The 24,687-nt window shown below is 37.8% G+C and overlaps 1 protein-coding gene across 22 annotated transcripts in view; it reads right to left on the reverse strand.

Annotated features, from left to right (window-relative positions):
* The window catches only part of INPP4B (inositol polyphosphate-4-phosphatase type II B), a 390,079-nt gene that overhangs the window by 159,103 nt on the left and 206,289 nt on the right, over window positions 1–24,687 (reverse strand). For all 22 annotated transcript variants that reach the window (XR_011150457.1, XM_069012729.1, XM_069012737.1 and 19 more), the window contains 3 exons: window positions 15,271–15,401; window positions 7,869–7,973; window positions 2,910–3,018 (listed from right to left, as the gene is read on the reverse strand). Coding sequence is in view for 21 of the 22 variants with exons in the window: in XM_069012729.1 (XP_068868830.1) it covers window positions 2,910–3,018; window positions 7,869–7,973; window positions 15,271–15,401 (345 nt within the window). In the remaining variant the exon portion in view is untranslated. The remainder of the gene's footprint in view (window positions 1–2,909; window positions 3,019–7,868; window positions 7,974–15,270; window positions 15,402–24,687) is intronic.

Here is a 24,687-nt window from a genome sequence, read left to right on the forward strand (position 1 = left end):
TGTTTGGCAACTGCAAATGCTACCAGATAACAGTTACTCTTGTCTGTTAATTCCAAAAGTCTAAGATTGAGCAAGAAATATTTTGAGATATGCTGACACTGCTGAATATTTTGATAAACTGTTCTAATAATCAGACTGAAGGTCAAAGACATGCAAGGCATTCTGTCACATCTTGAAAGCTACCAGGATTGACTTGATCAATCTTGCTCTAGGTCTTCAACTCAGCCTAGAGGAAACGGCTGCTGAATCTGCTTTTTTTTTCTGTTCGTTCTATATTCTGACTGATATCTCAAGGTGTCACTTCTTCCTTCAACCAAATCTTCAGAAAATCTGTCCCCATTGTAAGAAAGAAAATTTAAACTGCAAAAGGTGCCCCTGGGGACACTATGCATCCTCAAAATATCCTTATGCAGCAAAACAAACAGGTGCATGCAAAATAACACTGTTGTCACCACATTGAAATACATTTCTCGATTATAAGATTGAGAGTGGTCCTTTCATGTACTAATTTAAAGCAGTCACCTTCCTGAACATTCAAGAAATGAGATTGTATTGAGAGCTTGCTCGCTTCTGTCTTTCAACTCCCACAAGTTCTTATAGTTGAAGTTGAAAAACCAAAACATGGAGTTTTCTCTGAGCTGCCCTCAAAGATAGCAGGAAAGATGAATTTTGGAGGCTTCCTCCTTTCTGCTTTGTGGAAATTCATACACTAAGTGATCATTTCCCCAGCCTGCCAAGTGATTAGCTGAAAATTGTAGTGCACTGTTTCCAGTGCTCGAACTTAAGTTTGCTAGCCTGACTCAGGTTCTTTTGTAAGGAAGGGTCTGACAGGATAGTAACACAGCTCTAGTTACATGATCCTGAAGACAGACTTTTGCTTTTCCGGGAGAACCCAGAAACACAAAGGAAACTGTCAGAGTAAACTTCTTTTACCCTGTCCTTAAAAAGTGCCAAAACACAGGTGTTTCTCAGGGATGCAGGAAAATCTAAGCAGGAGGACAAGTGTAAGGTGATGTGCAGGCTCTTGAAATAGGCCTGAAATGCCTTTGTGAACCTGCACAAAGCTCTCGCCCATCACCTCCTCTCCCCTGTTACCAGTAACTAAGAAACAAGGGCATTGTCTAGTGATGCCTATGAGATACTGCAATGTGTGTTCTTCCAGCAAGTAGCTCTCTTCCCTATAAGGCATTTTTCCTTTTCTCCAATGAAGAGAAATCACAGAGAATAATTTACCTCACCGCTATCCTCCATCTTGGGAAGTCACACTCTGCCAGCAAGTACATGTTGCAGGACTGAGCTAGTGAGAAATGGTTCATTTTCTGAAAGCTGAGCACTGTGAGAACTGTAATGTTCTTTGTATCATATGACTTTAAAGATTATGTCTATTATATGATTTATATCCTATGAATTCAGTAATAAATTATTATAATAAAAACCCACAAACCACTATTGCAAAGACACTAAAGGAGCAGATACTTTAAGAAATGTGTTTAGACATTTTCTTCAGCAGAAAACATGTACTTCTTAGGCCTCCATCTGATGGGGATAAGGCTGCTCATGCCGGTCTGCTGACAGCAGAATATTAACACAAAGTTCATTGATGTGTCTTATGTGATCAATGATGTACGTGTTTCATTGGCAGGTTTCAGAATCAGAGGTGGTCAGGGAAAGGAAAGATTTTTAAAGATTTAACAGAGTTTTTAAATTGTGTAGTGCAGGCAAAACCCCCTCAATAATACAGCTTTCAAAGCAAATTTGTTGGGTTTGGTTTGGTTTTAATATTGATGCCAACTCCTATTCAACCTAGAAGTCAACAGCACATTTTTATAATTTTCCATTTATTCTTTATGATATTGTATCTATGAAACTTTTTTGAGCATTGAATATAATGGAATTAATTTTCTGTGGAGCGTCATGATAATTTAGATCAGAGTACTTCCTTCCTGAATTCTCTTTGGAATGCTGTAACACTGGGGTTAGCACCATCAGTTGAAGCATTGAGCAGTCACAACTACAGGTGCTGCCAGTGACAGCTGCACCTGCTTGAAAATCTTAACAGCCATAGCAACAAACACATCCAATTCTTAGGAAAAGGTGTAACTAACACTTTTGTGCATGTTCAACAGTTAATAAAGCATTTGAGTTCCACAATAAACTGAAACCTTTACTTTTGATTAGCCTTATTTTGTCTTTCTGAAGCATAAGAGTAGTTTTTTGTTTCACAGGTGTACTAAATATATTTTACTCCTAGCATACACATAGGGCTGTCAGAAATAAAGTTGCTACCTTAAGCTACAGTTTCTGTATTTAAAAATTCTCTACAGCTACGTTCCTCTTAGCACAAGAAGAGAGATACCAAAGAGATACCTCATTCTGAACAGCAGGTTTTCAAGCACTGATATACCTCCAGCTTCCTGAAATACGAGGAAAAAGTTCACAATTTTGAACCATTAAGGTTGCAAAAGACCTCCAAGATCATCGAGTCCAACCTTTGACAGAGCAACCACCATATCAACTAAACCATAGCACTGAGTGCCGAGTCCTGTCGTTTCTTGAACACTTCCAGGGATGATGACTCCACCATTTCCCTGGGAAGCCTGTTCCAATGCAGAACAACCCTTTCCATAAAGAAATCCTTCCTGATCCCCAACCTGAACATCCCCTGGCACAGCTTGAGGCCATCTCCTGAGTTTATTCAAAATTAGTCTTAAGACTTAAAGTAGACCGTGCTTCAATTTTCAGCAAAGCAGGGAAGATAAAGGAAATATTTTATAAATGCAGTGTCTAATCCTACTAGATTTTAATATTCCATGCATTCACCAGGATAAACTGTTTTGGTATTCCATGAGCTCACAGCATTTTAATGCAACTCTAATGGTATTTCCGTAGCTACCAGAAAGAATACTTACTTTCGTCTTTCTGCCTCAAATTTACTCAGCAGTTTCCGGAGACCGCCATTCTTAAATCCTTGGAAATGTGCTGCTGGGGCTCCCACGGTGATGACATCGTACAGAGCATCTGGAAGGGAATAGACAAACACAGATATTTGAATGCTCCTATTCCCAAGTCATGGCAACACTGTGATATCTACTCTACAAAAAGTAAGGACAAGTCTTTATCATTTCCAGGGAATAATTGATAATCCATGTCCCAAGAAGGCCCAAGAGCTAATCAATCTTTCCATACAGCCACCTGCACACTTTAAAAAGTCCGTCTGATTTATGGCTACATCTAAATTATGTGCCGCAGTGTAGAACAATATTCCAGCTCTGCAGTTTACAAAGCTGCCAAGCAAATTGGCCCATTGTGTATTTCACTTTATTGCCCCTTTCATTATTTAACTTGTAGTCATGTTGAGATGCACAGATTCCAGCATTTTAGAATCAAAAGAGACCATTATGATGGAACAGTCTGACTGAATAATAGAGGCTACAGAATTACAGCTAATGATTCCTGCATCAAGCTTATGCCTCTTGGTTGAGTGAAGGCATCTCTTTATTCAGGCATCTAATCTTGATTTAAAGATTGCAAGTGACAATGAATTCACTGCATTCCCAGAGAAGTCAATCAGACTTGTAAAAATCCCTATTTCTTTTCTAGTTTGAATTTGTTTAGATGTAATGCTAATGTACTTTCAGATATAATGGTGTTTAATGCTAAATTGGAGAGCCCTCCTCTATGACATACACTAAATTTTTATATATGTTTATGAACACAAAGTCAGTTGTTCTCAGCTGAGAAGCTACCAGAATAGGAAATAAACTATGCTATTGAAATTCTTGCTGAGACAACAAACTCTTATCTCTTTCTGTATATACTTAATGTCTTATGACATAGGGGATGAACTTTTTGTGTGGATATGTACTTACAGAACTGGAAATGAAACATCATTTTTAAAAGAGCTTGTGATTGATTGTCAGTACAGAGATGAAGATTTAATTACATCCCACACCACAATGATTATTTTCTCAAAGTTTAAATTTACATTTACACTAAGTACTAGTGTAAGTAAATTTACATTTACACTAAGTATTAATACCTGTTTTGTACCTAAACTTACTGAAGGTATAAAAATACAGTTGAGAATGCCTCATTCTTAAAATGTATTTCTAAAGGAAACATTACAGGATGTTTTTTGTGAACTGTTTTATTCGTCAAGGAAGTCTCCCATGTAAATTAAAATCTAGTCCTCTCTTAAAATAGACCTTTTCTTGCATTCTGATGATAAATATCCCTAGAAGCAAGAACACTGTACAAATGATTCACAGTTAATGAGCTATGCTTTACTTCCCGAGCTGAATCTCAGAACATATTTGCTCAAATTGATTTGAGTTCTAATGAGTTGGTGACTCTTCAATTTCCACTTAAAAGGAGAAGTGACATAATTTCATTAGCCTAAGGTGATCTTCAAGATTCTTAAATAGCCCATTCTTTCAGGCCTTAATAGAGATTTATCCATAATACATATTCTTTGGCTATTAGAGTTCCATTGGTACTTGACAATAAGGAGTTCTGTTGCTTAAAACAGCAGTGGCTTGAAATCAAGATAAGAGATGAACGCATAAGGGTTCTGAATATGTTGAGAGGTAACTCAGGAAATGACAGGAAAACATTTTAAAGACTAAACCCTGGTTCCGACTGTTTTAAAAATAAACATGACCCTGTTTATAGTTACTTTGGGAGGGGAGGATTTATCCAGAAGGAAGCTTTCATTCAGCCTGTGGCCTCTTCTCAGCATGGTCGAGGAGCAGCTGTCTAAGACAGAAACCCACCCAGCACAGCTGAACACCTGCCTCACACAACCTACATGGGAGAGTGAGGATGGCAAAGGATGAGGAGCATCCATGCCTAGTGATGGGCACAGGACAATCTCACTCCCACTTCCCAGAGCACAGTGCAGCAAGGCTTGGGAGGAATGCCTTGTGATGTGCTTTACTTACACGTCAGTGGAGCTCCTTGTGAAGGACATGCAGTGTCAGCATCAGTGCCCTGCTACAGAAGTGCTCCAGTAACTCATAACCATCAAGCAAGAGGAGGCTACTGGTAGCACCCCTCTGCAATGAAGACAGAGCTCAAAATGCAGCAAAGCGCCACAGGAGCTGTATCTTATTGTCAAGAACGGCTCAATCCCAATTTTGAATCAGCCTGCCCACCTCCACAGGAGGCAGTCAGTGTTTCAAACTGGCCAGATGCAAAACAAAAATCAGTTCACCAAATCTATTTAAAAACATCTAATCTAAACATTCAAATCTATTTAAAATCAATTTCAAACAAGAATACATTGTATAAACAGGGACAAAAGCAAAGCTTTGTCAATATATAAATTTAAGCTCTCTACTATGATGAAGAGACCACAATGTGGTGTTTATCAAATGGATAGGGATACACTTGACCCATTGGGAAATTGTATTTTTCTCAAAGATTTCCTACTGAAAGTTCAAGCACACAGGTACTTTCTCTTCCATGACAGTACCCAGTAACAACCCAAATCAAAGTTCAGTAAAAGTAAACCTGTTATTGTACATGTCAAACACAAAAAACCCACACACCAAAGTGCATATACAATAGGTAGGGTTGCATTCGCAACCTATCTTGCATTCGCAAAATTAAGATATCCAATAGTGTAAGGGTTAATGACACCTCTATGGCTCATTAGCTTGTTTAAATGTCACCTCTATGAGTTTTTACTCTCTCCCTTCCAAGGTCATTCTCCTGGTTATATTCCAGGTGTCCTTTACCAAGCAAAGCATGAGATGAAAAAGATCAGCTTACAATCAAAGTGCTGCCTACTCCAGATTGATTAGTAATTGCTAGAAACTGTTCAGACTGTGTATATCTAATACAAGACACAGTGAAGATTAGATAAATAACAGAAGCAGAGGTTTATAATTTAAAGCTCCAAATTTAGAAGACAACTAGAACAATTCTAACATTTATCTCTTTCTGCACGCTTTTTGATTATGGATCAACCATGTGCCCCAAGCACAGTGGTTTTGGAGAAGAAAGGAGAAAATTCATAAAAAAACCCAAAACAAAACTCAAGTACAGTAGAAGTTGTGGGTGCTTAAGTAAGTGACATATTTCATTCCACTTTTTCTGGCCACCATTACAAACCTAAAAATGCTTTTGAGTTAATTAATTAACTTCAAACCATTAAATTAAAATCTGTATTGTTACATTATGTCACTATAAGTCCCCATCGTGTTGAAATGTTTGGAAGCACTGGTTTTTAGTAAAAGAAATAAAATATTGAACCAACCACTACCTAACAGATAATTGGAAGTCCCTGTGTTCCAGCTTAGAAGTGGATGGACATCAGCCTCACACAGTATAAAGCTCCTATTACCACTGTTTGTACTTACTGTTTTACAATTTTAGATGCAGAGTGTATTAATGTTGGGGAATAGAATTATTGGGATCAAGAAAATAACTGTGCAAGCAATTGGGCTGGAGGTTTTTGGGCTTGTGTGTGTGAGAGACATTTTCCATGGGAAAGTCCCTGTGTGAAAGTAAACAGTTTCGGCCTCAGAAAATACAGGGAGTAAAGAACTTGCAGCTGTGCTATCCGGGCGTGATACAAGGGAGGCAAGCACAAAATTCTTTTGATCATAACAAGACTGTGGAAAACTGCCAATGTAGTCCAATTATGCAGAAATAGAAATGTGTCTTGATAAGCTTTAAGCCACTGAGGAGCTAACAAGCTGGTATACTATATAAGTGCCTTTAGACTGCTAATAAAACGGAGTTCATTTATCAGCCATATTGGTTTGGATTTCTGTTTCTCGCTCCCCCCGCTGGGGATCCGGGCTCCTCGTCCCGTGCGGCTTCCAACATATTAATTAGGCAAAAACCTTACAGAATGTAATTTCTGTGTTTGCAGTGACAGCAAATTTAACAAATCTCAATTTATCAACAAATTATTCACTGTGCTATGATTTGGTTATATATATGTATCAGTATAATCTTTGATCTGTAAAGGAAGCTGCTAAAATCATATGCAAGCAGCAGCAACAGAATTCTGTATTAAAAAGAACCACAGAAGATGTTACAGAAAGTTATCCCCCCTTTCCAGATGTTGGAAGTTTGCAGTATTTTCAGCATAATCAGTGAGATATTTTCACTTACTTAACACTGAGCAGATGCTTACATGGTGGGCATGACAGGGTAGCACTGCATAAGCTGATTTAGAAACAAGCAGTGCTGGGCTCATTACAACTTCCTAAGAAATAGGATAAATTAAGTTTAGAAGTAATACTGTCCTTAATGGAACCATGTAACTCACATCACCTGGGCTGGTGAGCTCATCCCAGCAATCTCTGGAAGGAGAAGTAGTGGACAGTGCTCTATCACTATCTCTGGTGGCAAACTGGCAGCAGGGAGGGAAGAAAAGCCACCTTAAAACGAGAGAGCGTTAAGTCTGGCTTTTACAGCATTATGGATCACAATGAAAAATTAAGTGGGTGCCCAAGAAGGACGTGAATCTAAACGAGCATTGAGCAGCGTGTCACTACAAATCATGACAGTATTAGTTCTGCTCTGCTACAACAGAATATTTTTAACCATGCATAGCTTACCAATACATTTCAGTGAGCATATATTCTGCATTTACTTATTTGCTTGAAATGTCATAGGAACAAAATGAGCACATCCCCGGAATCTATTTTTAGAAAGGAACTTAGAAGAAATTTAGTTAACCACCCCTTAGTTTTCCAAGATCTACAGTCAATGTCCACAACTTGTGGCATCAGAAGATGAGGCAGAGAAATCAGAGAAATCCCTTGCACAGCTTTAACTTTGGACCTGATTTCTAAATTTCAGTGTAACTGTATTTCAAAGCATACTTTGTCATACTTGGGGAATTTTTTTACCTTTCAATCGAGGACTATGCACATGCATTCTTTGCAGATGAAGATTTATTGGGATGAATTCTAGTGTTTTTTCTCCTTTGCTACAGCTTGACTTGAAGGAAGAACCTGAAAAACAAAAGTTTAAAGAATCATTGCCTTAAGCATCCAGATGTTTCTATCTTCCTTTTAAAGTGAGGATGATACTTGTATGTCAGGAGTCATCTTTAATTTACTTTTAATGTGTAATTGTATATTACGAGATGAAAGGTTCACTAACTGAGTCTCAGCATGTATCCATACTGGAAGCAACAAACCACCTTTTAATTCACAGAACAATCTAATTTTTTATCCTAGGAGATAGATACTTTTCCCTGCTCTCTGAAATCAGTCTACAGTCTGCTGGAGACAATGTAGCAGTTAATGTGCATTATGTTTATTCCATGCTAAAATCACAACGGTACAGAGCTATGATGGCACTGCATTTTTCCAAGTAACATTTTTTTCTTCAAAGAAAAGTCTTATATTGAGTAGGCTATGCATTCTTCCTAGAAAGCTCAAATAAAGAAGCACAAACTATCTTAAGGAAAGCTATAAATTAGTTCACAGGAGGCATGATGCCTTGGAAAAACAAAATAAAGATGAATATGCCTGCATATTTCAAAAGTATGAGATTATGAGTAGCTTTATGGCTGTGTAAATGAATATAATTAAAGTCTAGCACTATGAAAATATAATCTACCTGAAGGTATTTGATACAGAATCAGTATAAAATGATGTAGATTAGGAAAGAGATGTGGTCTTGTTTTCTCACTCAGGCAGCCCAACATTTACTTAGGCCACTTTTTCAGCCCCCTATCATTTTGCCACCTATTAATTATTAGAACTAAAATTAATCTCATTCAGATAGAATTTTTAAATAAATTTTGTCAAGGTTCAGCCTTTTCTTGAAACAAATGCACAAAATGGTAAAGGAAATATTTAAAATTGTTTTTTACTTGCTCAGTCAAGACTTGATACCCTTTATCTGTTGAAACTTCCATAGTTTCCAGCAGGACTAAGCACTGAGACTCCCAGCACAAACTACTCTGCCAGAGGGCACCAATGATGTTCCAGACCAGCCAAGCCTGCTTAGGCTGCTCCCTAACCTTAGGAACTTGAAATAATAATTTAACACAGATGAAGAACAAAGGTACGAAGAAAAGCAATTTACAGGAGTCAAAATTTCAGATGAGACAGGAAACCCGAGAAAGCAGATTGAAATTAGGAGCTGTTGATGATGCAGTGTGAAACCTGCATCTGAAAAACACAGACAATTAGGGGAGTAGTGAAGGCAACTCAAACTATCAGAAAAGAAATGAGAATAAGGTAGGGAAGGAGACTGTAAGTAGTTTGGAAAGAGAACAGAAAGGGGGGAGATTATTTCTGAGAATTCAGCTGAGACCGAGTTCAAAGCTTAAGGAATGATAACTGGACCTGGACAAGGAAACACTGGCTGAATAAGAGGAGCATAAGATGACTGCACATTAAAAGCACAGGTGAAAGAAGAGTAGGAGGGAGAAGAGACTGCCCTCAGGAGTACACTTCTGTCCCAGCAGGAGCACAACACATGCAGCATTGCTGAGTTGTGTTATTCATTTTCTCAGGGAAGATCTGTGAAGCAAGTATCCCTTTCCATCCTTTGCCAGAAAATTACTGGATAAGGAACACCCAGCTGCTATCAGTTACTAGATTTGCTCAGGTATGAGATCCATGCAGTGGAATTAACATCTCAATCTGCATTTGCCAATAGCATCCATACCATAAAATTAAGTATAGTCTGTTTTTAAGTAACTTGCTAAGTTTTATCTAAGAACTCAAAAAACCGCCCCAAATAACATTTCCTCAATTGAAACAGTTCTTGTTATTAGTGTTGCAAGATCAAACTCTTCAAAGCTAGGAAATACCAGAATATAGATATAACTTTCACCTGACATGCACCTGAAGAAGAACTGTGAAATGGGCTTCAATAATATATCATATATCAGCTTTTCCCAGTTCACTGAATGTTCAGTGTCTTTGCTGCTCATTTTAGAAGTAGTGATTCAAGATCTTGTGTCCAACTTTTATTTTAGTATGTATTCAGGATTTAAACATGTTGCTCAAACCTCCCTCAGAGTCAAGGTTATTACTTTCCTCAATCCTGTCTACTATATACATGTTAACAACCTCTAAGGGCTTTACAAATGTTTATAAAATAATTTTAGCTGGCTGAGTTATAATTTCACCCATCCTAATGTCAGAGAATAAACATTTAAGGAACAATGCATCAATATAAGATATGGAGGAACTTGTCCTGCAGAGCACTCATTTTAATACAACGTCACATTCTATTTTGGAAGCACAGCTCCCACTGGGCTGAATTGCATCCATAAGTACCAAGTACTTCTGCAAAACAACTTGTGTTTAGTGCCAGGCTTCCAAAAAAAAGAACAACACTTCTCAAGTCTGACTTGCCTACATAGGAACTTTGTGACAGAGGCAGGGATAGTGTCCAGTTTTTGAGAACAATATTCAATTGTCTTAGCCTTGACTGTCTTTTTTCCTCCTTCTAGGACTGAATGAATAATAGATTTTTCAGTTTGATGACTGAAACAGAAAAAAAGTAAATTGGGAGGTAGGAGAAATCATTTGGGGATGATTTCAGGTCAAACTGAAACAAATGTTCAAAGTTCCACTCTCTCTCAACATCACCAAAACTGTGGTTTAGATTCACCTGAAATTGTTGTGGTTTATGTTACTGTACTGGTTTTGCACGGCCTGGTTTTTGGTAGCAGGGAGGCCACAGAGATGGCTCCTGTGAGAAGCTCCTGGAAACTTCCACAATGTCCAGCAGAGCCAGTCGCCAATGGCTCTGAAAGATGGACACTCTGCTGGCCAGAACTGAGCCAATGAGAGAGGTTGGTAACGCCTCTGTGATAACATATTTAAGAAGAAAATCAAAACGAAGTCACAGGTTTTTGCTTCTGTCAGAGAAGAGGAGGAGGTGAGAACATGTGAGGGGAAACAACATGGAGACACCAAGGTCAGTGGAGAAGGAGGGGGAGGAGGTGCTCCAGACACTGGAGCCAAGATTTCCCTGCAGGCCGTGGTGCAGCCCATGGTGCAGCAGCTGTGCCCCTGCAGCCCATGGGGTTCCACGGGGGATGCAGAGATCCACCCGCAGCCCGTGGGAGAGGTGCCCGTGCTGGCACAAGCGGGTGGATGCCTGGAGGAGGCTGTGATCCAGTGGGAGACCCGGTGGAGAGAGAGGGCCCTGCTTCCAGGCTGGAGCAGCCTGTCCTTGGAGCACTGCACCCCGTGGAAAGAGAGAGCCGCGGTGCAGCAGCTTTGGGAGGACTGTGTGCTCCTGGGATGGACCCACGGCGCAGCAGGTGCGGTGTGGCTGCTGCTCCTGAGAGTGGAGCCACGCCAGAGAAGTTCATGGAGAACTGTCTCCTGTGGGAGGGACCCCATGGCTTCACAGGGGAAGACTCCTCTCCCGGAGCAGCTGAAGGAAATCTCGGTGACGAACTGACCAGAAACCTCCATATCCTGTCTCCCTGCGCTGTCAGTCGGAAGGAGGGAGGGGCTGGGGGGAAAAGGTGTTTTTTTAAGGGCTTATTTTACTTCTCATTATCCTCTTCTGATTCTGTTCACAATAAATTCAATTTTTAAGTTTAAATTAAGCTTGATTTGCCCTTGAAGTGTTTCCTCCTGGTCCTTATCTCAAGTCATGAAGCCTTTGTTAACTTTTCTTTTTTCTTTCTCTCCTCTGCCCAGCTGTGGCAGGGAAGGGTGAGCAAGCAACTCTTGTGGCTGCCTGGTACTGGGCCAGTGTCAAACCACGACAGTTACCTAACTCTTATATATCTTCCTTGAATGTTTCCTTCCAATAACAATACTTTCCATTCTCTAAAATTCTCACATTACTGAGGATAAAAGTGTTTGTCAAAACAACTCAAATTTGAAATAGCCTTAATTTTCTTAAACCTCCATTTTCAGTAAATATGCTGCTAAACCAAAATTGCTGTCTAACACGTGGTCTCCTGATACTTCCACAGCAATCTCTCGATTTCAAAAAGAAATTAAGTGGTCTCCTAATGGTCTTCTCTGTTGCGAGATGGTCGGTCTCTCACTTCTGCTTTCTAGCTGTATCTCCACACTTCTCCACTAAATTCCACAAGTACTTTGGTTGAGTTGAAGTGGGTGTCACTCAGAAAACCCAAAATGTGACTCTGTTGGAGGAGCATAAGAATATTTTGGAGAAATTTTATTTGCGGATGCTATCTGCCCTTCCGAACACTTCAACCCAAATTCAGGCAATATCCTAAGGTGAAGAAAGACACCTGCACTGTCTAAACTGAAAAGCAGAATGGGGTTTGGCATGGGTTTTATTTGAAATATGTTGACCTGAAAAGTCTGAATTAAAATTGTTCTCACATCCCTAATCTTAGTAATTTCTACTTCCTAAGTACTTGAATTTCCAGTATCTGCAATGTGCTCCCAACGTAACTATTTGTGCAACTACAGTATTAAGTCAAATATATGTCTGGCTTGCTTTTCTTATCAAAGGCTATAATCTTGCTTTTTGAAGTTATAAAGTTTATAGAGAAGAAATGAACAAATTAACACCTCATCATTATTTCTCATATTTGCTACAACTATTAGGTTGCTTTGTTTTCTGATAAATGTCCCTTTTTTTTATATGTGCTGGTTCAGTCCTCCTGGATAATCTCAGTTTCCCAGGTCCACTTCATTTCTCTCAAGACCCAATTAAGACAGGTCCTTTAACATTCTCAACCCTTTATAAAGTCACTTGGCACAATACAGGTCTTTCAGGGTTTATGTTTAGTAGATTATATTGTCTGGTTTTTTAATCTCAAGAGGTCCTTTCAATATTTTCCTGCAAGTAATAATGATTGATTCCTTCATTGTCTGTATTTATTGGCTTGCTTATGACACTTTCTGGAGTGCTTTCAAGGTGTAATTAGCCAAAGACTGAAAATACATGTATATATTATTTAAAACAGAATCACAGGAAGTGTCATACTGGGTTAGACAGTAGTCTGCCAAAATTGGAACTGGAATATTCTGATGATGGCAAATAATCATGGACACAAGAAATGACACTTTTGCAAACAAAATGGAAATTATTATACAACATTTAGTGCAACACATGAGCTTTTTTTTTTCCCCAACAAATATTTAAGCAGTTGATCAACTGCTCCCAAAAAGCTTACTTTTAGTTAGAGAGTGGTTTTCCTTCATACACTAAAATAGGATTTCTGTTGTCTGTGACCAAGAACACTATCCCAGAGCAATCTGGTATGAGAAATACCATGTTCAGTCCTATATTAAAAGGTAATAGCTGAAGGATAGAAGTCTTAATGCCTATTTTGGGAGGCAAAGATGTGTCTCACCTAATAAATGCAACAGATTCATTATACTGAAAGCAAATGCATCCAATTAGCTATAAGAAGAAATTATTCTTATGTATTTTATTTGTATAATGAACCTGATTGCTCCATTTCTCAGTACACACACAAAGAAGTTTTGGTTGGAATATGTAGAAAGATAGAAGTAATGAAGAAAATACTGCAAATACTTCATAAATATTTGCCAGGTATTTCACAAGATGCTATCATAATTTCTATCTTTATTTTCACAAATATTCATAACCATAATGTATCTTTCTCTTAGAAATATTCTAGTGTTTATCTCTGACATGCACTGCTAAGCCTACATAAACAAAATTGTGGGAGCAAGGCCACAGTGGGAACACCTAATGGTGAAAGCATAAAGCAACACAGCATTTGCAAGCAATAATGGCAGCATGGTCACTGAAAACACATCTCTGAGAAGGTGATTGTGAGGACTGGTATTAGAAATCTGACACCAGCAAGAAAGCAGCAACAATGACACAGCCTTTGTGGTAATTCAGAGCACACGTGCCCATTTCCTTATGGAATATCTCATAAACTGGGCAGGGAGAGGGGGAAGAGGAAGGCACACAAGAGGCAGAAAGTCCTGCTGTAAACAGAAAACTTTGATGAGAATACAGTATGATTCAGGAAATTATTCTGCTAGTCTTCTAAAACAGAAAAGAATTATGTAAGTTCCAATGATTTGTGAACAAATAAACAAACAAAAAAAAGAAATAATTTGTTCTGCTGATTTTTCATCATCTTTTTGTGAATAAGAAATTCTACAGGAGGAGGAGATCAGTTGTCTTTTCTGCTCATTTGTCACTGATGCTGCCTTACTCCACTGGCATGTGGACACTACAGTACCATGTAGACCCTGACCACAGGATTCTGTTGGATATTGAGGGAACAAGCTCTCAGCACATATCGGAGTCCAAGACCACCATTTCCACATGAAAAAGAGCAGGGCAGCACTTACTGCTCTTTCTAGACTGACGATATATTTGCATTGCCCATCCCATATTAATTCTGTGCTTTTCTGGCACACTGTGGGCAAAGACAACTACTACACTAAGGACATGCATGGAAATCTCATGAGGTTTAACAAGACCAAGTGCAAGGTGCTGCACCTGGGTTGGGGCAGGCTCTGGTATCAACATAGGCTGGGGATGAACAGATTGAGGGCAGCCCTGTGCAAAAGGACTTGGGGGTGCTGGTGGAGGAGAGGTTGGACATGACACAGCCTTGGGCACTCAACCCAGAAAGCCAGATGTGTCCTGGGCTCATCCAAAGCCCTGTGGGCAGCAGGGGAGGGAGGGGATTCTGACCCTCTGCTCCTCTCTGGTGAGACCCCACCTGCAGGGCTGCCTCCAGCTCTGGGGGTCCAGCACAGGAAGGACATGACCTGTTGGAGCAAGTCTAGAGGAGGTCACAGAGATGCTCAGAGGGATGGAGTACCACTCCTATGAGGAAAGGATGAGAAAATTGGAGTAGTTCAACCTGGAAAAGAGATTTCAGGCTGATCTAATTGCAACCTTCCAGTACCTAGAGGGAGCTTACAAGAAAGCTGGAGAGGGACTATTTACAAGATCATATAATAACAGGACAAGGGGGAGTGGATTCAAACTGAAAGTGGGGAGATTTGGATTGGATATTAGGAAGAAATTCTTTAGTGTGAGGGGCATGAGGCACTGGAACAGGTTGCCCAGAGAAGCTATGGATGCACCATTGCTGGAAGTGTTCAAGGCCAGGCTGGGTGGGGGTTTGAGCAACCTGTTCTAGAGGAAGGTGCGCCTGCCTGTGGCAGGTGGATTGGAACTTGATAATCTTTAAGGTCCCTTCCAATCCAAGCCATTCTATGATTCTAAGATTTTTAAGGTGTTTCATTCCTGGTGAATATGCCACTATTTAGTAGCTAACAATCTAGTAAATTCTTAACTTTCCAGAAAAGAGACTACTTCCATAAAATCACAGATTCCTACCTGTATGCTTCCCAAGCTCTGCAAGAGTGTCCTGGTACATGCTCAACATCTGATCACAGTGAGCAATTACACTTTTGCGCATGTTGTCCCAGTGAGGAGCAAGTTCTCCCAGGTCTTTAAGTTCTTGATTCCTGTACCAAAAGGCAAGAAGAGAAGGCACTAATTAACTCATTAATCCATTAAGATTCATCCAAATTAATCTAAAACAAGTTTGTTACAGAACATCAGAACGATTTCCTAATTGAAACAAAATCTGTTTTCAGAATGCTTGTAAGATCTGCTTTTCATCTCTATTTTACAAGTACACAATAAAGAATGTCAGTGAATAATGCAGTAATTTTTGTGTTCAAGACTCATTTGGTATAAAGGCAGTAGCCTACAAACTGAAATACTGTTTCTTTTGTGGAGGAAAGAAGGCTGCCAGGCTCCAGAGAGCTGTCCGAATAACTTTTTGTGAAGAAATATGAAACACCATTGGAAAGAATACAAAGTTTTCTTTTTCCCCAACACTTTCAGTATAGTTGTTTTGATACACTGCTCTTTGGATACTTTCATACACATCATAAACATAATCCTAGCAGTGTTTCTACAAAAGTCACTTTACCAACACACCAGCCCTCACCACATTTCTTCAGCATTCAAAACAAAACATACACACAAAAAAAACACCAAAAAGCCACACCACCGGTCCCATAAAAATCGTGTCCAGCCTTACAGTATTCATCAGGTCAAAACAGCAGTGCTATGGTAACCAAATATGTCACTGGAAATCCAAAAGGAAATCCAAAAGGAAATCCTTTAGTAAATTATCAGTTTTCCTGTACACTCTTGAGAGCTGACCTGAAACAGAGATAATTTTAATTTCCTGCACAAACAAGTGTCTTTCCCTGGGCTTTCTGTTTGGTTTTCCCTTTTGCAAAGGAAGTTTCTCCTGTATCTATCCCAAACCCACTTTATGGGACCTGTTTTTAAAGAAAATGAAACATCTTGACTCTTCAAACATCTGGAACTGTGCAGGAGAAAATTTTTGCAACACAACCAGTTGTCCTCATGTTCCTCGAAGCATCAAGAAGACTGTTTCACTGCAATTCTTGGAAGTCTCCAAAAAGACTTCCAGAGGACAGCTCTTGCATACAGAAAAATTACTGAAGAAAAAGGAAAAAAAGGGGGAGAAGGGGTGGAAAGAGGGAGGAAAAGACCAATGAGCCTGCAGCACAGGAACACAGAGTTCACTTATGTGAACAGCAGATCTGACCATTAGTCAAAAAGTCTTAAAATTATTTATTAAACAGAACAGCCACACACGGTTACAGTGATGTTTTTTTCCCCATCATCATTAGCTTTGCATTAGTGTGAACAGTGTTAGAATAAGCTCCATAGGCCTAACTCTGCTTCTGGTGAACGTGACAACCAATACCAAACAGATTACACTGGAAGCAGAATTAAAGCATTTTGTTTATACATGTCCTTGAAAGTATCAGCACAGAAACAAAGATTACAACACATGAACATGTTGAGAGTTTACTAATGACATGATTACTTTTTGCCATTTAATTGCTCCTGAAGCTGAACCAATTCAACTTTTCTCCATCAATACAAATTGGCAATGTTGTAGCATAAGAATAATCTGCCGTGAAAGGATGAAACTGGGATTTTCAATGACCATTTTCCTTGCCAGTTTTTAGCAGCTTAACATGAGGTGTCCCTTAAATTAAAATCTTAGGGCTTTCTTCTTCAGAAAAGTGTGTAAAATTTGTCAGGGTATGCAATTTTGTTTATTTGCAGTGATAATATTTTGGCCCTTAATATTTATGGTGTCCGATTTAATAGTTTTAGGAACCATATTTGGACCTGGCTGGCTTCCAAAACTTTACTGCTTCTTCTATATGGAAATACAGTATTCTATCCAAGAGTTATATCCCTGCCTCTATCTAAGCTCATGCCTGGACCTGTTGTTCTCAAAATGACATTAAACAACAGCAGGAATAGAAACCTTTTATCTCAGACTAAAACATCCAACCAAACCCAAAAATTTGTTTAACAAGCTATGAGTCAACTCCACTGACACCAACAGCAATGGGAAGGAGAAACTCAAATCCCTCAATATTAATTTTAATAGGTCTTCAAGAAATATCAAATCCTGCCCCCATTACTGGTGACAAGATTTGATTTGTTTCATCTCAGAAACATGGACCAATCACTGAAGTAAAAATTCAGCCTCTAATATGTCACAAAAAATGCTTACAATGCTTAAAGAAAGAGTACAGTGCTATAGCAATCTAGAGCATATGCAGGATGGAAACTTTGAAGACTACATTTTCTGATTTTATTTTCATTTTAAAATACAGCAAAATCAAAACCATGAGACAACAGGATTATATGACAGACGCTTCCTCAGAAAATAGCCTCCTTGCACATTTAATACCTTTATTATTTTTTCTAATGGAATTATAGAAGACAGAGGACTTAATAGGATTTATGTCTTGTGTTCTTTTACAATTTGTCCCTGCTATTGTTGACTCAATACAATTCTGAGCTATGGATGAAAAAAGAATTGTCTTTTCTATATCTAAACTCCATCAACAATACTCCATAATACCAAGTTTTATTATTATTACATGAAAGGCCTCTTCCAAAAGTAAACAGAGTGGAAAAGACATATTTTTCATATTTGAAAGTTTATAGTTCATACTAATACTCACGGTTTTAGAAAATTTTCATCTATTTTAATAATAATACTTTAATGATAATTTATTTGATTGAATAACTTTTGGAACACACAAACTAGTAATTGTGTCAAACGATTGTGCTGTAAAAAAATTAATATTTATAATAGATATTGGTTCAACAGAGGGCAAATCAGTTACTGATCCAACTTTTCAATGCATCCATGGAATTTTTAATAGCTTGTCAACTGAGCAGGAAGCTTAGTGCTAACTCTGTGTTGTTAAAATAGAGTTATTTATCATCTTATCCCCCCCCCACTCCAAATCGTCTCTCAAAGTCTTTTCCAGATAATTGCTCTCATCACTGTGACAGATCTTGTGCTCTCAGCATCAACTTAAGTTCATCTTACAGAATGAAATCCAAGCTTTGTCTAGAGCTGTATGTGTTTGTCTTGCTGTTCAGCTCCTCAAACTGCCTCCTGGACAGTTTTTTCTGTCATTGCCCAATGGAAACTCCACCTGAGAACGTGTCTTAGCTTCCACTATCTCCTGCCTTCATTAATCAGCTACATTCCTTGGTGGCCTTGTCATAATCTTGCTCTGTTTGTATCTAACCAGAATGTGGATGTAAACAGTCTGTCCCATTCCTCATTCTCCACCTTAAATATCAGCTAATTGGTTAATTTTTAAGTCTGTTTTAGTTACATTCTGGTTTTTACATGCATTCTTTCCTTTGGTAGACTAATTACGTCTTTCTATCAAGAAATGGCTGAGAACCCAAGGCTCAGATGAGTATTCTGCCTTTGATTTACCAACTCATGCTTTATTTTTCAGAACACCTTAGGTGCGTGATTATGGTAAACCACTAAAAATACCTGAAAGAGGCACAATGAATTTCCTGTATGATTCATGTTGGTAATTTCTACTTAAACAGCCCCTGCTTTGTGCCATGCACTCTAATGACACTAGTAACAGAAAATGACTTGCTCATCACTTTAGATACAACAGCTTAGAAGTCTGAAGGAAGCATATTCAATGCTAAAACACAAACCCTGATTTCTGTAACGAGCACTTTGAACAACTGGTATGCATCATGTTGCAAAATTAGAAGGAAGTCCCAATATTGAAATCATGTTTCCCATGAACTTGTTTTTGCAAAACTACCACTGACAGTCCAGACACCGTTGTGGAATGCACAGTGAAAACCTGTAGTCAGTGACAATAAATTAAAATAGTGCAAAACATCAGCAAGATGTTAAGATGAGGAAGAGGAGTGAAAAGAGGGAAATCCCTCAAAGAACTTTCTTGAGTCTGATTACTCTGTCTCAGAAAAGGGAACAGCAGAAATAGCCGTTTGCATCATCAAGGACACAGCACAAATCCTGACAAATTGAAAGATAAAGTTGAAAAGATCAGTGCAGTTAAAAGGAGATAATTAAGAGAATATATGATAAAAGTACATAAACCAAAAATACTGTATGAAGACCAAGTAGCAATGTTTTATACATACAGCTTCAAAAATCCAATGATGCGATTCCCAGTGAAGCAAACATGACAAATTCAAAACCTAAAAAATGAAACTATTTTGGCCTCCACCAAGCAAAATTAGCTTCTAAAATCTACTTTCGCAAAACATCAGAAGCAAAGAGCTTAGCAGGATTCAAAACAACATGAGACATTTCTTGAGATTATATTTGCAAAACTTCTATCATAACAGCATAAAAATTCTGAATATTTATCAAACAGGAGCTTTGGAGTAAATATACACCATAAGCTTTGGGATATGACTCAATCACTCATGAGTAAAGGAAGCTTAGAAGTTTCTTTCTAAGGAAAGGAGTACAGGAATTATTTTTTCTCACAAAGTTCACTTTAAAATTCATGTACATGTTTGTGGATAACCATTTCATCTTTTTTTTTTTTTGAACAGAAGCAGATAAAATTACTCTCATTTCTCTTTGCTGCAAGATATGCTCCTGTGATATATAGCCAATAAACCCCAGACAAACAATATAACATTCCCTCCAGAAATAAAGTAATCATAGTATTTTCACTGTATTGTTTCCAAAACAGACAAATAATTATTAAGGAGGAGTTAATCCTTTCTGGGGAAGCAAAAAAAAAAAACAAACCAAAAAACAAAAACACAAGCATATTTTTCTTTATTTACTAATAATTTTCTTTGAGATTATCTTGAAAACAGTTGCCGTTTTTGTCTTCTTACAGAATTTTCCAAAATTATTCCAGGTTTTGGTAAGCCTGACCTGACAGGCAACTAAAAACTACAATGTAGGGTGTGCCTACCTTTTGCATGCCCTGAACAGTTTTTTAGAAACAAATAAACAGAAAAAAAAAAAAAAAAAAAAGAAAAACCAAACAAAGAAAACAAAACAGACAAAAAATCGCACCAGAAACACATGAGCCCAAAAAAGCCGACAAATATATAAAAAAGTATTTTAAAGGCTGTTTTTGTATACATATGAGGAGAATAGACTGGGGTTTGCAAAGCCTCAATAATATTTTATACAGTTCCTAAGAGGTGAAATTTTTAAGTTCCTTTTAATTTCTATCCACCACCGTCTCCTTTTTATTATACAAAAGTGGAGACAATATATAAGCTAAATTAAACTTATTTCTTCCTTCCTGCCTTAAGACCCTTTCCCTTCCATTCTCGCCTTAAACTCTTTCCCTACTAATGTCTCTCCCTTCCTTGGATATTTTATTACTTGGATTTATCTTTCAAAACCTCAACATCTTCAAAGAGCATGATCATTTGAGGTTAATTGCATGATTTTCATTTAATAGCAGAGGATAATTCTCCTGTATTAGACAATTGCAGAGTCTTGAGTTCAGTAATACTTAAAATGGCATCTGTGGAATTTGCACTTTTATCCTAAATTATATTTTAGTAACTAGAAATAGCATCTGGAATTGCTTTAGGGTTTTTTTGTTTGGTTATTTTACAATTTTGATTGTTTCACCAGAATACAGTGGAATCAGCTTAAGACAATATTGCTTCAGTTCCATGATATAAGCAAAACCCTTTTATTTTCACAGTTTAAATTTAAAACTTTATTTCCTTCTTTCAGCTTGGAGTCATACATGTGGCAAGATTAATCACATTATTAATTGAACAATTGCTCAACCATTTAAACATTTTGTGGGTTTCTGTTTTCTTTTTCCCCCAATTTATTAATCAGAATGCATCATTCAAAATACAGAGTGAGGATCTCTCATCATAAAACTGTACAAAGCTTTTTTAGTTGCCCTAATGCCTTAAGCAACAGGAACTGCCAAAATTACACCCAAGTCAATGCTATTAGAGCCAAAGATAAGTACTGCTAAGTTCAAAACCTTTAGCTAACAGTGTAAAAATTCAAATTATTTTTGTGATGACAGAGTTTGAGTGTGTTAAAATAACTATAATCTTGAGAAAAAGACAATTTTTCACTTCAATTTTGCATTTTTTCACTATATTGTGGGAGGCTCTAATTTGCTCAAGATGGACTTCCTTAGGGCATGCTGTGCACAAATATAACATCTGGAAATCTTAGCAGCCTTTGCTAAGAATGATTTCTCTGGAGCCTTAAAACCTGTGTGGATCTTGCAAAAAAGCCTTCTCTGAGAGGGCAGTCTCAATATAGAATGTAACTTAGCATTTTATAGATTCAGCACTGCTGAATTCAAGGTAATGTTATATAGAGGTGACTGTCACAAAAATATCAAGGGATGTCACTCCATTCCAATGCAGTGCACCTTTAAACACCCAAAATCAAAGTAAAATCCAGCAAATTTTACTTAAGTCGTCTATGAAAGCCCCTCTTAGACTTTCACAGGGGCTATCTCTTCCAAAATTGGTTGTGAACAGTGAAATCAAGAGGATAGAGAATTATGTAGTGTTTATTCGTTACAATATTTTATCCTTTAGTTTATAAATTAACAGGGTTTACAACTGATCTTGTCTGATGAGGACAATTGTCTAAGCACTATTTACAAAAGTCAAGCTACACTTATATTCATATACTTATATTCCTTTATGCAGTAACTGATGGAGAGTAAGAAGAGCAATCATCCTTTTTGATGTACAGTGAGGTAAATACAGCATTTGTATGTATTTGAGCTACATTCACTGACAGGTTTGGGAATTTTTGAAGTGTTGAAAAGAAAGTACTTACAAGAAACAATGTTTTGAAAATTCTTAAGTGGACAGGCATATTAACAGTGTCTCTCTGAATGCGATTGATTCAAATATCTTCAAAAGTCATAGTGAGTTTACCCCAAATCACTTTTATTAAATGCCATCACCTCTTATCAATACAACATTTTTGCAATGCCACTGCTCAAAAACAAGTCAAGTAAATACCAGCATCCAAAGGTCCAAAAAAATCAAAGCCTACTCCCAACACTTTGCATTGGGGCTCCATTTCTCAATAGTTGCCTAATAAGAGGAAGTAGAAAAACATCTATTTTTCTGACAGCCTTAACGCTGTCATAGTTCCATAATGTTACATGAAAGAAATAAAATACAGACTGCATAGATTTGCACCAAAAAAAAGCCTAGTGTTGATGGGACAGGACAGTCATTTCTCATGCAGGAGAAAACTTGAATGTGTGCATTGTACTCTGGAGAGAGGGTTTAAGTTCAGTAATTTATATTTGAAATTTCCTTATGAGTTGTGATCACAAATGCCATGGGCCAAATTCAAGTATAGGTGGCATTTCCTTTCAGCCAAATCTCTTGCTGTGCTGATCCAGTTACACCAGGTGCATCTGCAACTGCAATCTTCAATTGTATGGGTCAATCAACTTTCTGAACCATTACTGTAAGCTAAGTCTTTTTTAATAATCACTAGGTTCAAAGAACCATTTGGCTAATCTTGCATGACACATGTAAAATATCAGGACCAGATTTGTGTAAAGAAATATTAAAAACAGTGGAAAGGACCCATTGGAACACCTCAAAGAGGAAACAGAAATAATTTTGTAATAAAAACCAGCTAAGCAGACTGTATTACCCTTGCTAGAACAATAAAAATTACCATATAGCTCCTATTAAAGTTTCTTCCAGGGAGGTTTGAAAGATAAAATCTGTAACGCATGCATTTCTTTAAAAATATTATTTCATGCTGAAACCCGAAGTTAAATACCCTTAGAGGTTACATATTTCAGAGCATCATGTCAGTAAATGAAAGAGTTTAACAATGAACACTGGAGTTTTATCAAGAGATAAACAATTGTAAGAGCTGTGAGGAAAGGGAATTTAAACTAAAAATTATAATGCATACTGAATAGGATTAACACTTACTTGCATATTTTTATAGGTAATTGCTTCAGACCTGACTATATTGAAGCCACAATAAAAATAAAATTAAACAGGCTGAGTATGATAAGAAGTGGCTTCTGAGACAAAAATATTTATCCTTTTATATTAACTGGGGGAAAAAGACACAGAGAAGTATACCTCAGAAGAGAATAGCCTGAAGATGGTTCAGTGCATGTTTTGTGTGAATTCAACAACTAATATAGTAGCATCCTCCTCACATGTTTTACTAGATTACAAGCGTAAGGGCTCCACCAGAACACGTCTTTGCAATTATTTTAAAAAGCAAAGCCCAGACAAAACTGAAGCTCCAAGCCATGCTCTTATATGATGATAGATGACAAAGATGCCCCTATTGCCACCATCTGCTACTATCTTACCATGTGTTGTTGCTCCTTTTGGTTAGTCGTACCTCCTCCCTCAGACTCTATCAATCCCTTATCTCTCTTTCTTTCACACCCACACTTTCAACTAGGCTTGAACAGCTTAACCACATTGGAAATCAGGAAAATCAGAAGCACTTGTCTCAATCTTTGAGCAACTTTTCCTTCTGTTTCTTTCTCAAAGCTTTTCTTTATTTTGGTGAGGAGAAAACCCTGGATAAACTTTACTATGAGTTTATCCAGGGAGGTGAATTCTATAATACGAAATAACAACAAGGGCTCTTATTTGCATTATGCCTTTGGAGAGAATAATGCAGTAGTGTAAAAGTGGTTAAAGTAATCCTCTAACATTTAAAAGACATTTACCTGTGGGGCAAATGAAAATATGGGAAGTGCATGAACTGTGCGAGTCAGCATAATCTATTTTTATTGCTTACTAAAAAAAAACCTTGCACATAAGTATTCTCAAACAAGATGAGGCCATAAATGCCTAAACACAGTACTAAATGAATAAAATAAAGTATCATAACAATTCATAGGATTTTTATAACACATCATCACCATGCATAAGTATGTATCAGTCCAGTGACTCTATTAAAATCAAGATTCCAGTCTTCTGCATGCTGTTCTATTGGCATGAAAACATCATAGAGAAGCAACAGATGGGGTGAATAAAAATAGAAAAGAAGTTCCATATTGCCGGACAAACAACCTCTGTAAACCACAACAAGAAAGTGCACAGCATGGCTTTGGGATGCAGCACTAGGTCAGTGTTACTCTAATACATGAGACCAGATGCCCATCTATGTGTGAAGCAACTTCCATGAGGAAAGAGGCAATTATCTTCTACATCACCCATTAACACTGGATAAAGAAGCCATTGTCTTCAGGGTAGCCCTGGACTACTTAAAGTAAAGGGGTTTCCCCACATTTTATCAGCACAGCTTACAAGGATTCGAGGACAAGCTGCCATTTTAATCACTGCAGTGGGAAATTAGACATACAGAGGATTTGGGGACACCTGTGTTCCCTATTCTCCTTTTTCCCC

This window comes from Aphelocoma coerulescens, chromosome 4, assembly GCF_041296385.1.
Source record: "Aphelocoma coerulescens isolate FSJ_1873_10779 chromosome 4, UR_Acoe_1.0, whole genome shotgun sequence".
Classification (NCBI taxonomy): Eukaryota; Metazoa; Chordata; class Aves; order Passeriformes; family Corvidae; genus Aphelocoma; species Aphelocoma coerulescens.